This window comes from Bacillus rossius, chromosome 7, assembly GCF_032445375.1.
Source record: "Bacillus rossius redtenbacheri isolate Brsri chromosome 7, Brsri_v3, whole genome shotgun sequence".
Lineage (NCBI taxonomy): Eukaryota > Metazoa > Arthropoda > Insecta > Phasmatodea > Bacillidae > Bacillus > Bacillus rossius.
This window is the reverse complement of record NC_086335.1, coordinates 71,337,465-71,351,386: the sequence shown is the minus strand read 5'-3', so window position 1 is coordinate 71,351,386 and position 13,922 is coordinate 71,337,465. Positions and strand designations below refer to the sequence as shown.

General features: G+C 40.1%; 1 protein-coding gene across 1 annotated transcript; it reads left to right on the top strand.

Annotated features, from left to right (window-relative positions):
- The first annotated feature begins 421 nt into the window (after positions 1-421).
- On the top strand, positions 422-13,922 carry LOC134534352 (protein ABHD13). The gene is made up of 5 exons (XM_063372769.1): positions 422-878; positions 3,097-3,328; positions 7,438-7,631; positions 8,721-8,881; positions 12,546-13,922. Exons 1-5 carry the CDS (start codon positions 713-715, stop codon positions 12,825-12,827), a joined length of 1,035 nt encoding a protein of 344 aa, XP_063228839.1. The 5' UTR covers positions 422-712; the 3' UTR covers positions 12,828-13,922.

Sequence of the window (13,922 nt, the reverse complement as noted above, 5' to 3'; positions counted from 1 at the left end):
TTCTAGTTCTATTTTTTGATTAATATAGAAAAACTTTCTTTCCCTCAATCTCTTGCAGTCGTGTCCAGTTGTATACAATTCCATTCATTTTCTGTAATAAAAAAATGTGTGTGTATGTGGAGTCCACGTGTGGCAAAAGTGAAACTTTTTTAGATTCAGATAATTAATATTGTTTAATAGAACAAGAGATAATAATTAAGAACACACAGCCACACCCCATTTTTTTGAACCACAGTTGAACAGAAATATAATATTGTTAGGTCTTAGTTATGTTTTTTGATTATTTTTTATAAAATAATTATTATTTTAAGCAAAAGTTTTTTTTTGAACTTCGTTAAACGCCGTAATTGTTCGTACTACAGATGAATGTTTTGAAAACTTGAGGTTGAACCTATTCCGGAAGTTCACGTATCTGCAACTGTCAATATCTCTTGCTGTTTAAACTTTCGCCATTCAACTTTTAATTTTCGTAAACAAAAAACAAACTTTTTTTTTTGTAAGAAATAATAGTACATGGAGTGGGTGAAGCGCATGTTATTTGAGGATGCATTGGTGTGATAATTACGTTTTTGAAACAAAATGTTTATTCATATTTGATGTATGAAACTTTTGTTAAAGAACATCAAATTGCATATAGTTATTATGTGACCCAAGGCGTTTGCAAAAGTTTCAAGCATAACTTTAGGGAATTTGGAACATAATTAATAATAAAATGGAATGTAAGCTAAGAACTCGTAGTGTGAAAATCGCACAAGTACTTGGAAATGTGCTGATGCGATGTTGGGCTGTGACATGTCTCGCAAGCATGTTGTGTTTAATTTTATATTGGGTTTATGGCTGCTTATGGGCCATTATGTTGCTGATATTTGTCACAACAGGTAAGATCAAGTAGCGGTTTATTTATCGTTTTGGTTATTTTTAAGGGGAGTTATAGTTTTACTTCCTGAAATGATCTAAGAGAGCATAGTAATATTTGAGTACTTTAAGTTTATGACCAATAAAATGAGTGATTATAGTAGGTTAGGTACATTAAGCTTGTATTCGAGAGAATGGTTTCGTCAGCTACATCGAGGCCCGTTCTACAATGGCACAGAAACTGAGACGGATCACACAAACACAGACGAATCTTCTGTAACATTTCACTATTGCTTTTGTGATGCTTCCACAATGTACGGAAACAAAACAAAAGTCTACCAATGATATTTTATTTCAAGTTTACTAATATTAATTTAATTTTAAAATATTATGCTTCAAGATTATAGGACAGAATTTACATATACTATGCTAAAAATAAATGACAAATTAATAATAGAACACTAGGTATTATTGTACTTAAAAAATATTTAACATATTTAGAACATAAAGAAATATTGATAACACCACAGATAAATACTCCGCTTCTATTGGCTGCACGGAGCAATGCAAACAGAAGAACTCAGCATTGCAGAGCTAATCCATTTGTCTGCCTGCTGTTGCAGGAACTCTGTTCCTTGAGATTTGTCTCTGTGTCATTCTAGAATGGGCCTAAAAAAGGTAATATTCTTATAGAGGGTTTCTCCGTAAAGTAAAAATAAAAATCAGAATATACGTTTTGTGAACACTAGAGATACAATGTTTCTGAGAAATCACAATTAATTGGTTTCATTTCAATACCTGTGTATTGAAGGCTGCTGCCATTTTCTTCATTCCCGTGTAGGTCAGTGTATGTATGATATGGAAAATTTGAGTTAATTTGTAAAAAAAATACTTCAAAACAGCTTGGACAGTTGGTTAGATTAGTATAGCTAAATTAAAAATGCTTCTAAATAATGTGGACAGTGGTTTAGTTCAGGATAGCTACATCTTCAACTGCTAAGTCTTAAGCAACCATTAAAAATATATTTCCAGGATTAATCTAAAGTAATTGACAATTCTCACCATTTTAAATGTTACGCTTCTATTCAATAATTTGTTACTACGTAATTCAAAATACTGCTTTAAATGCTAATTTCAGAAAACAAAGATCCCATAATGCAATTAGTTATTTACAAAAACAACAAACAGAAAATTGAAACATTAAAAATTTCTTTATAATTGCAATACATTCATCAACTCTTGGGTCATTTCATGCCAAATCATCCAGACCATTTCAGATTTGGGTGAAATTTGGTATAAATGGTATCTTCAGACAATTATAAGAACCCATATTTTTCAATTTTGGAATATTGGCTCTAGTTTGGAATTAAATGGACTTAAAGTTTCACTTTGTTTAGTGGAATTTTTTTAATCCATAACCAAAGTCTTGCTTCAACTTACATTTCTAATAACAGTTAATGTAGAATCATAAAATTCACCATACTTATTCAGAATTTTACATAGATTTCAAATATCACTCGTAAAATGTAATTAAATGCCCAGAAGTACGTGTAATATATGTTAAAAGTGGAAAAAATGAATTACCAAAAATTGTAATCATCAGTTCAGTAATTTTGTTATAACTTTTTCTACAATCTTTACAATCTTGGGCTTGGCACGATTAGAAAGAGCACAAAATTTGTCTACCAAATGGTGAAAAAAATTTGTGGATATTTACCTTTCTTCTTTATAAAAGCATTTGTGAAAGAAGAATCTGGTAGGAAATCAGAAACGCTGTTTTCAGGGTAAATACAGGTACATATATAGTGTCCTAAAAAGTAAATTCAAAATTGTATTTTTACTTTTCATAAAAAAACCTTTTTAAAGAATATTATTTAAAAATGCTTTATAATACAGCGTGGACAGTTGGTTAGGTTATGTTAATGACATTAAAAATACATTTAAAATTGTGTGAACTTTTGGTTAGGTTTTATAACCTACATTAGGTATACTGTTAAATTGTGTAAACGGTTAGTTAATTGCATTAAATTACTATAAAATTATAAAAATTGTTGCATTAAGAGTAAAATTCTTGTGTCGTGTCTTTTCTGCAAATAAAAAACTAGAATTTGGAAAACACCTTTTTGGAACATCAAAGACATTCCTTAATTCCTACTGGTTGGATGTCGCATGGAGTTCAGGCCTGTGATGAAGTGTCGGCTGCCTGGAGCGGCAGCGGTGCAGAGCGTGTGGTCTGCGCAGGCGTTCTGTACTACAGCGAGGACTTCCTGCTGTTCCACCCGGACATGCCCGCGCACTCGCGAGTCTTCGTCCCCGTTCCGTCCATGTTCGGGCTGCCGTACGAGAACCTGTATGTGCGCAGCGCAGACGGCACGCGCCTGCACCTGTACTTCATCCGGCAGCCGGGCCCCGTGTCTGCCCGCGCGCCCACTGTGCTCTTCCTGCACGGCAACGCTGGCAACATGGGCCACAGGTGCGTGCGTCACAACGTGCTGCATATTAAGTCATCATGTTGTTGAATCACCAACAATGCCTGTACATTTGTAGAGCGTTAGTATTAAAATCAGGTTGAGAAGTGGGTGTTTTAACCACATACTGGAGACACATTGTAATATTGCAGAACCCTGCCCTCCTAATTAAATAATTTTCTTTTAAACTTCTTTTCTGTATAGGTCAATGTTTTTAGAGTGGTGTGTATGTTATGAGACAATATAATCAGACGCTATGGCTGTTAATATATGTTATTTTTGCTTGCTATGTGTTTTAAGAAGGTATTTGGTATTTTAACAGACATTTTCTATTATTAGTAATTTTTAGGTAATTATTCACAAAGAAGTCGCTGTTCTAGATTTTTACGTGGTTAGGCCTACTTATTCATGTTTTTCTCAATAAGTTTAATTTTGTAAAGTAATTCGTATTATAATTATTGTTCTTAATTTTCATTAACGTGTGGAATAATTCTAGAACACGGGACTGTGTCTGATGTGTAGAAAGAGAGAGGCATAAGAGACATGTAAGTGGAAGTGAGAAAGAAACAGTGCTTCCCTGCCAACCGAGATAAAGAAGGTAATTTCCCCCCTGCATGGGAACTGGGTGATAACTGCTCTCTCACGGTGTGAGAGAGAGAACGAGAATGGGAGTCCCCGATTTCGAGGTGAAATTGAAAAGAGACTGATCAGGGGAAGCCCAGAGTTCTGTGTGTAAAAGATTTTTTCATGTGTTGTAACTTGCTCTGTAATTGGCTGATATCTGTAGCGTGAATGAAGAGTGCGTGTGATTGGTCAGTGAGGTCATGTGACCACTACTCCCTGCGTGGAGGAGACGAGTTCATGAGATCACCAGTCGTCTGTCGAACGCTGGACGAGTAGGTCGCGTTCGGTGGCTTCTCGCTAAATTATCATGTAATTTACGAGGAGATCATTTCACGTTGGTGGTCGGAGCCAGGCCTATATTTAAATCAACCTAATTGTTTTTTTTTTGTTTTGGATATAACTTAATTAGAAATTGCGGCCACCTTCGTAGGCATGTTGGCTCGGGGCGGAATTCGTTTTCGCTGGGTGCGGTTCTCTTCGAGGTCGTCCCATTTTTTTATACTTGCAGTAAAACATTACTGAAGGACTCAATCTACGCGATTATTTTCCGGTAATTTCTCGTCATGCGAGCTACCAGCAGTTGTTCGACGGGCTGATGATGTATGTGGACTGAATGAGTAACTTCTTTTGAAAGTGTTTGGAATCGTCTGTGCAACATTCTATTAAAAAATAATAAAAACATCAAAATTTGCAATCGGCGTTGAACTGTTTATTTTTGTATATAACGAACCGTTATAACATAATAATATTAACTTCAATTATGAAACACAGCAGAGTAGTATTCTGTGCATGGAACCCGGGGTGTAATGGAAGGATTCACTTTGTAGCTTAAGGCGATTGGTGCGCGGTGAAAAATGGTCACAGCTCCCAAAAACAATGAAATTGGGATTACGTAGTTAATCTCTAAAGTGTATGGATGCCTCTGTAGGTTGCCGTTTTTGTGTAGAGAGGTCAGGAGCTTAGTTCCAACGTGTCAGTGGCGAGATGACCTTCGCATGGGATGGGTGTAGATGGTTCTCGCTCGGTGGCCTTCTATCCATGAGGTCCTGTCTCGCTCTCACTCCCACAAACAGTCCTTCGCTTCACCCAAGAGGGGAGGGGCGGCGGCTTGTGGCAGAGGGAAGTGTTTAGGTGTCTGCTGTCCGCGACCAAGATCACCGTTGTGAGTGTAGTTGGAGGAGCTGGATCATGTACTGCTGGACTATACCACATCATGTAACCCTATATTCTACAGTGAGTACAGAGCGGTGGCCAGCAGCGGCTATCTGGTCTAGTCCCGGCACCGCGACTGGCTCGGACGTTGCGGGCGAGCCCGTTGCCTTGTGGCCATGCAGTGTGGTGTTATATTACCTGTGCGTTAAGGCGTCATCTACAAAGTGTGACCTTGGTTGGCACAACGTGTCTTCACCCGCTTGCCTCTTCTCGTGGACATTCTGTCCCTCTACACGACTACACACCACTCTTCCCCCTTCTCCCGCCGCTCGCATTCAGCCCCCTTCCACCTGCAGCGGCCGTCGAGACTGAACAAGTGGTTCCTCAGCGCCACGTTGCGGGGACATTCTTTACGGCAATGAAGGTTTTACACGCAGTGTACAAACTGTCACTCCTGTGTATGTGTTTTGAGTCAGATCGTGTCAAAACCAAGAGGAACTCAGTCTTCTGTCTTTGAGTATCTTTTCAATTTCATTAAAATTAATTTGTTAATTATCTTCTAAAATAGACCAGTAATGGAAATTTTCATAACTTAACTGCATATTTAACAACTAAAATAAATTTTTTATCTGTTTCTTGGTTCGACTATTTATTTGTACAATAATTACATGTACTAAACTTAAGATTAACATTCTTTAAGTTTTCTCATTTTACTGTAGGTTTGAAAGAAAATAAATACATATATGTAAGGAAATAACTTAGTAAAATAAATTCTGTATATTTTTCACTTAAAAATAAAAAATGAATATGTACTGTTAAATTAGTTTAGTGTCAATATTTTCCCTGCACCAATCACCATAAGCAAATATTTACATAATTTGTGAAAGATTCCATGTAAACTGTCACAAGACTTATGATAAAATAAATAAATGAGGGGCAAATTGTAATTAAATTATGACACATCAAATTAAAACCTATAAATAAAAATACAATAGTCCTTATGAAAGTACGTTCGAACCATGCGTTAAATAACGAGTAGTTTAAGTCTACTAGCAAGTTGGGGTGTGGCGCGAAGTTCCTATCAACAAGTTGTGATCACACAGTCTTTCCAGCTGTCCTTACTGCCATTTCTTAGTTCATGCCCTATTTTAATCTTCGCGTTGACGTCCAATATTTTACTTTGCCTATGAAATGTGGGGTGGGGAAATGCACCCAGGCAGTTCGCACGCCTTGCCAACGGCAACACTGCCATTAGCCTTCCATCGCTTTCTTCAGGAGCTGCCGGTCATGCAGCACTCAGGTTAGGTCTCCGAAACCTCAGAGGTGATTCTTGCTCCGCCCGAAACTCTCTAGCGTCGTCTCCGCTCAGTGGCTACCTGCGCGTGGCACTCACTCTCATTACTCACAAGTCCAGTTGGCCGCCTTCTGTCGAAGGCTTTTTTTGAAAGCACTCATGACTTGCCAACGACCAGCGCACATCTCAAGCGTGTCACGCGGAGTTGCTTCCCGCCAGGTCCTTCGTCTCTTGACTCACATTGTTTCCCTCTGAGACGTCAGTGCTCGCCCCTCGCTGTGGAGTTGTCACCACCAGCACAGTGTTTGGAGCAGCGATGTGCAAGCACAGGACATCAGGCAACCTCAAGACACCGCCTCGAGGTGTTGAGAATGTTCTTTCACAAATTTCAGCAGAGTGCATTCAGATTCACACCTGAAATATTTTTATTTTGTATGCAAAATGGTTATGATTCCAGGATGATCTCAACAAACTGGTAGAGTTATGCATGTGTTTCATACCTGGTGGGTGTTATCGCTCTAAGCATTCATGTGATTTAGTTTCACCCTTGGAGTGTGGTTAAAATTGGTTACCACTGTTTTGGAATGAAGACAATAGAATTCTATCATGGTTTATGTATGTTTTTTTACTATTTAATATTTTTACATCGTAATGGTAATAAATATATAAGTTTAACAGCTTAATGTCTCATTGAAATTGGTGTTATTAGAGATTATTAAAGGGGATGAAATGAGGATGGTGCATTCGTGGAATGAATGGTTTGTAGAAATGTGAGTACCATGAGAAAATCCACCAGTTCATGGAAAAATCAGTCATTTTTGCAGCTGTGAAAACTGCAGGTGACCCCACTGGGAACAGAACTGGATTGCCTTGTGGGAGGCGAGAGAGAGCTCCAGCAAGCCGAGCGGCATTCAGGACTTCTGATTGTTTAAACACGTGTTGCAGCGTGGGTCCAGACGATGGTGTGAACGTAAACCACTGCCATGCATGCACGATATGTGACACTTGTCGTGCAAGGAGAGCGATGTGCGAGGGTGCGTGCAGGTTGCAGAACGTGCTGGGGCTGTACCAGCAGCTGCAGTGCAACGTGCTGATGCTGGAGTACCGCGGCTACGGCCTGTCCCAGGGCTCGCCCAGCGAGCACGGCCTCTACGCCGACGCCAGAGCCGCGCTCGACTACCTCTCCTCGCGCAGCGACATCAACCACGCCGAGGTGGTCGTGTTCGGCCGCTCCCTGGGTGAGTGCCCCCTCCCCGCCTCTGGCGCTGTTCCTCCAACACTTCGCCAAACATTCAGCCAAGTTACGCAATCATTGCACAGAGATGGTGGAAAAAAAAGTGATCTGTTCTATGATGAAGCAGTAAACATGATGCTTTGGAATAAAGTTCATCGGTTCCCTTCTATCAATACCAAACACCGAAATTAAATTTAATTACTACTATTTCCTTAGCAGGGGAAATTGTATTTCTAAAGTGTGGAGGAAGTGCTTGAAATAATATCACAAATGTCATTATTACAGGCACACAACCTACACTCTCTCATAGGAACAGGTATGATGACTTTTTTTTGTTTGCCCCCATTAAAATTTTGATTGTTTGTAAGCAGTCCATTTTTTTCTTACATGGCAATACGACCAGAGTAAAATGCATCCAAAGAGAGTACAGGTGTGAGTTGTGGCAGTGCCGTCAGGTCTTGCCAGAGTACCGAGATGTTCACTCCGTGTGTGTTTATGGCCATCGTGCAGACTTTTACAAGCAGAATATCCTTTCAGCTTGGCACACAAAGTGATAGAATTGATTGATACGGACACCAACGGAAAACGTCAAACCAAAAATAATATTAACCTTAAATGAAGGGCCAGCATGTCCTCATTACTGGTATTCTACCGTAAACAAGATTTGCAAAAGACTAACCTACATATGTGATTATTATGGTCTGTTAGATGATTTCAAGCCAGGACAAATTTATTTTTCTAGGAGGCATTGATGTTCATAAGTAGATGAAAAAATATATTTATTGAGTATAGAACTGAAACAATTAAGCACCCGTACTTTGGTTTAAAGGTCTTTAGTGCAGCAATAAGGTTACTGTTAAAAATAAAGTGCAAGAATATTTTCCCGCCCCAAATATATTAATACTAAATACCATTTTATACCAATGAATAAGAAAAATCCATATAAATATTTTTCATTATTGAAGGGTAGCATAGAAGATACACAATTTTATTAGATTATGCGAGTAGAATTTAAATGTATCCATAATTAAGTTTTTCAGTTAAATATAGGACAGCATAATGCCTAGTAGTGTGATGTGTGATGTGTGTGTAGGCGGTGCGGTGGCCATAGACGTGGCAGCCCAGCCCGAGTACGCCCAGAAGATATGGTGTCTCGTCGTGGAGAACACGTTCACGAGCATCCCTGACATGGCGCGCGTGCTGATTGGCTGGCGACTCCTGCAGTACCTGCCCAGGTTCCTCTACAAGAACAAGGTGCCCCTGTCATTTCACTAAATAACATATTCAATGCTGATCTCGTGGAAGGTGACTTGGAAGGAATTCTTTTTTTTTTCAAGTAGAAAATTTTTGTTTGTGTTGACCGGATGTGGAGGTAGGGTCTGTGTTATCAAGTGTAGAGCAAGACACACATGTTTCGATGCCAGAGAAGGGCTCTCTGGGGTGACATGACCATCTGAAAGTGTGCCGGAATGTATTCAGTGACTTATCAAACAAGCATTACTATCATCTTGTTACAATTAGAAATAAATTAAAAAAATATATATCAGTAACCTTTAAGTTGTAAAACTTACAAACTAAGGTATACACAACATTAGTAACTATATTAGTGTTTGTTATCTGAATAATATAATCACAAATTTTGCAATTCCCGTATGCTTTTATTAGTACCTAAATATATTTTACACCTTACAGCATCATTTTATATGTATATATTTGTTTTACTTTTATTTTAATGATTGCCTGTGCTTGGTATATAATTATATACTTATCTAAATTAATTTTGTTATGTTTATTTGAATAGCTGTTAAAACCTAAGTGTGTAAGAGTTGGTAGATCTGTCCGTAAAGTGAGAGACATGTGTCTGGATTGGCCGCCAGTACAGTCTGATTCACGTGACTGTGCAGCAATGAAATTGAAAGTCACATATTTGCTGTTTTTTTTTTTGTCTTATTTAATATTATTTTCACACTTGACATCGTCCGGGCCTACGGCCCCTGTAAGTCCGATATGCCACCGCCCAAACACCATCCACCCTCCATTCAAACCTCCCGCCTACCCGTGCGTACGTGTGCGTGCGTGTGTGCTCGCCCGGCAAGAGGGCGCTGTCGAGTCAGTGCGCCGCACCCCTAAAACATAAGTATATATAATTGTGTTGTTTGTTTTTATATTCCCTAAGTGCATCGTGACGGCAGATCGGCCGGGAGGGTTTTATGTACTTTTATTTTTTAACTTATATATTAAAATATCATAGCGTTTCCGGACATTCCCAAGGAAACCCGAAGCCAGACAATAATTAAATTTAAATCTTAATAATTATAATTTGTACAATCTTTTCAATTCATTCAAAAATTGTTACATAATTTTCAATGCATTCTTGTCATGTTAATTTAGTTTCCCGTGGCACGAGTTCGCTAATATCTATTAACGGCAATTGTTTCGGCGGGAGGACGCCATGTTAGTCGAGCGAGCCATGATCTCAGCCCAGTCTTCCGCCATCAACGACCGAGAGCAGACGCATCAGCACTCCGGGGACTTCACCGCTTGTTTTCTCTGCCAAGTAATTCTGTTAACTTTAATTTCATTTCAATCGCTTTCTTTTAGTCCTCGGAGCGGCTCTCGGTCGGGGGGACTGTTTTATTAATTAATTTATGACCAGTCTCGGTCTTTTTTCTTTGTACTACGTAAATCAACATGTGACCACGTGGTGGTGCATCACCTATAAACCGATTCGTGCCGCGGGCGTTTTGCATAGCTTCAACCGTGTACTTGTGTGAGCGGAATTAGCGGGATAAATCAGGTGTGTGAATTTCACGTATTATTCTTTTATTTTCCATCTGTGTGACCACGTGGAGAGTGACGGCGTGTGGGACGCCTGAGAGCCCACTTCGTAGGTAAAAGCGTGCCCGACGCTGAGAGCGGGCAGGAATTAGTGCTAGATGTTTTCAAGGGGGGATATCACGTCTCACATGGGCGACGTCACGCCCTGAGTTAGGAGTCTCACCGGGTCCACGTGCCGCACCACGTGGTGGCGCCCACTAACAACCCACCGTAAAGGCGACCGATCGACCCCCCCCCCCCCCCCCCCCCCCCCGTGTCACACTAAAACAAATTATTTTTTTCTGATATTCAAATTTGCAAAATATTTATATGGATTTTGTGAATGCAAATGCAAATAATCGTTACATCACAAACATGCTGGATTTTCCAAGTCAAAATTCAAATAAATAAAGAACAATAACTAACAGATAGTTCATAAAGAGAGTTGGGGTGGTTGTAGTTCTAGTTTTGAACACACTTGTACTAAATTTCTAGAACATGGCACAATGTCTCAGAAAGAAGGAAAGACAGGGGTGCTACAACATGGTGCTAGCCCAAGAGACGTCATGTATTTGTTTACCGTATTTACCCATGTACCACCCGCCCCCATGTATGACCCGCACCCCAAATTTTCAACATACTCTCTGGAAAAAAAAAATTTTCACTGTAATGTCTATTTACATGTGCCTGCATAAATAGGGAAAAAGAGTCTGTCATTGTAACAACAAAGAAAACTCTTTATAACTGCAGCACAGAATTTTACTAACACAAATGCATGAAATATTAAGAAAAAAAACCCAGTAATATTCATTGTCAAAATAGTAGATCAATTTTGCTAAACAACAGACGTAAATTTGGTGAAATAAATTTTAAAATGTTTGTATGCAATAACCACAATCGTCAACTGTTCAGTCCGTTGCAACATCCTGCATATAAAAATAAAGCTCGTAGTGCCAAATAATTAAAAATAATGAGTGATGCCATAAAACCATTTTATTCAACGTAAAAAAACCCGTAGCAAAAACGTGAGTTGTATTAATGCCAGTTATAGTTAACTCGGTTGTAAACAGAGCGCGCGCGTAGCAAGAAGTTTGCGAGCTATCGCTATCGATCTTTGACTACGTGCGTGCGCTCTATACTGAATGATGCCAACTGGCGCTGTTTACGTTTTATAGGTGGATTACAGCGACTCCCGACATGTTACGGATAAAGTTTAATACTTTTAAAAACGTCTTGAAAACACATCAGAATACGTCGTATTACGATTATTTAAATTTATTAGAAAGCGTTAATCTCAGAATAAACCGCGTAAATTACGGGAAGCAGTTTATACGCGCATTGTAAACAACGGCAATTTATTGCATTGCATCATGTGAGGTTAAAACGGGACCGAAATAAAATGGTGCAAATGTCGGGAAAAAGTGAATAACGGTAACGTAAATAAGGGGTTTCGCTGTATTTTCATTGTAATAAATGCGTCCAGCATTCGGTAATGTACTATAAATCCATTTTTTCAGTCTTCATTGTTGTCCAAAACCTCAAATTTCGTGTATGACCCGCACCCCGACTTTTGAATGTTGTTTTTCAGAAAAAATGTGCGGGTGGTACATGGGTAAATACGGTATTTATTTTGGCAGTCATACGTTTTAAGATTAAACTGATGCCCTCCAGTGGTATATATAACCTTCTTTCCACACACAAAAAGCATGAACATCGAGTGATGCTGCATGAACATTATTGTAAGTGTGCAAGTTCTGGGAAAAGTGGGAAATGTTGGGATTGCAAGCTCGTAGCAAGCCGGGGGAGGAAGGTGCCTCACTACTTATCCATTGCAGCTCATACTGGATGGAATGTAGTAGTTTTCTGGTAAAAACTGGTGTAAAAAGGTTTTTTTCCTGAACACCAGCTTCACAACAGTGAAACCTGTTTGAAGATACTGGGAAGATGTTTGTGTAGAATGCAGAAAAGCGAAAACGATGAAAACTTTATATAGGACGACCTGAAATGTTGTTTTTTTGTCAGGGTTAGCCGTGTGGTTTGTTGCAGTTCCTGTCCGCTGAGAAGGTGGGGCGTGTGACGGCCAGGGGGTGGTTTGTTGCAGTTCCTGTCCGCCGAGAAGGTGGGGCGTGTGACGGCGCCGACGCTGTTCGTGTCGGGGCTGGCGGACATCCTGGTGCCCCCGCGCATGATGAGCGAGCTACACGGCCTCTGCCGCGCCCACAGGCAGCTGCTGCAGCTGGAGACCGGCACGCACAACGACACCTGGACCTGTCCCGGCTACTACCACGCGCTGGCCAACTTCCTGCGCGACGCCCGGGCGAGGCGGGGCGCCGCGCCCGCCCCTCCGCCCCCCTCCCCGTCCACCCGCATCGAGCACGTCTGACTGCCGTCCCTCCCGTGGCCCGGACCGCGGACCGCGTTACCGTGCTCGCCTGACTGCCATCCGTCCCGTCGCAGGGTCGCGACGAGCTGCCCGAACCCAACGACACTCACATTTGCAATCGATGTTCCAGACAACTATGGACTAAAATTTTTGTAGTGTTGAATGAGTAATAATTTATTTTTGTTCCCAAATAATTTTAAACTTGGTTCTTGATGTGGATCCCCTGAAAATATCAGTTGCATGAGGTGCTTCAGCCCGGCCCTGCGCTGGAGAGGCAGGCGAGATAATAGACAAAGTTTTCTGGATGTGAAACCTCATTATGAAGTACATATTGTCTGCAAAGAACTTTTACTTTTTGATGATCTTTTGTAGTAATATCTTTACCATTCTTTCACTTTTGATGATGGTTTAGTGTTCAGTAGTTTTGATTCTGACTGTCAGGTTCCAAATCCATGCTTGCGTGGTATAATGGGCATAATGAGTTTCCAGAAGTTGCAGTTTTAATTGCCATCATCTGCATTTATTTTATTTCTACAAAAGGCAGTCCTCTTTACCCCATTCAATTTGCTGTTTGTCTGGTGGTTAGATCACTTGCCGACTAAGTTAATCCTGTTTCGATTCTTGGCGAGAATATTTTGCAAGTGGGAAACAGTTCATGCCCATCATCGTCATCTTTTACGCTTCATCTCTTGTTCATTTATTAGTTTATTCAGTAATCGTTTGTCAAACAGCTTCCACCAGCATGTGAACTGCATGAACACTTTTAGAATGTCTGTTCTGAGCGCAAGTGATGCGTTGCATTGGGTGCATCATAGTGCATTTAATACTTGTAACTTGCAGTTCTTTTTTTTTGTTCTTCTTTCTTCTCAGAAATGCCATCTATCTCGCTGTCCATGTAGCAGTCGGTGACCATTGTCATCACGATACTGTATTTACTGGCACAAGCTGCACCAAACTCGCACGGCAGGTTTCAGTCGCTGCCTTAAGACATGTTATTTGGAAGAACATTTGGTCATGTTGCAGGTGGTGTTACATGAGTAACTAACGTGATGTCATCGTCCAAGGTGATAAGTGTGAATGAGTTATAGCTTGTGA

What these genes read in the sequence shown, in the direction of transcription:
- LOC134534352 (XM_063372769.1), top strand. Translation starts at nt 713, where the DNA reads ATGGAATGTAAGCTAAGAACTCGTAGTGTGAAAATCGCACAAGTACTT. An exon ending in GCTGGCAACATGGGCCACAG is followed by an intron (nt 3,329 to 7,437) that starts GTGCGTGCGTCA and finishes GGGTGCGTGCAG; the next exon opens with GTTGCAGAACGTGCTGGGGC. An exon ending in GGTTCCTCTACAAGAACAAG is followed by an intron (nt 8,882 to 12,545) that starts GTGCCCCTGTCA and finishes GGTTTGTTGCAG; the next exon opens with TTCCTGTCCGCCGAGAAGGT.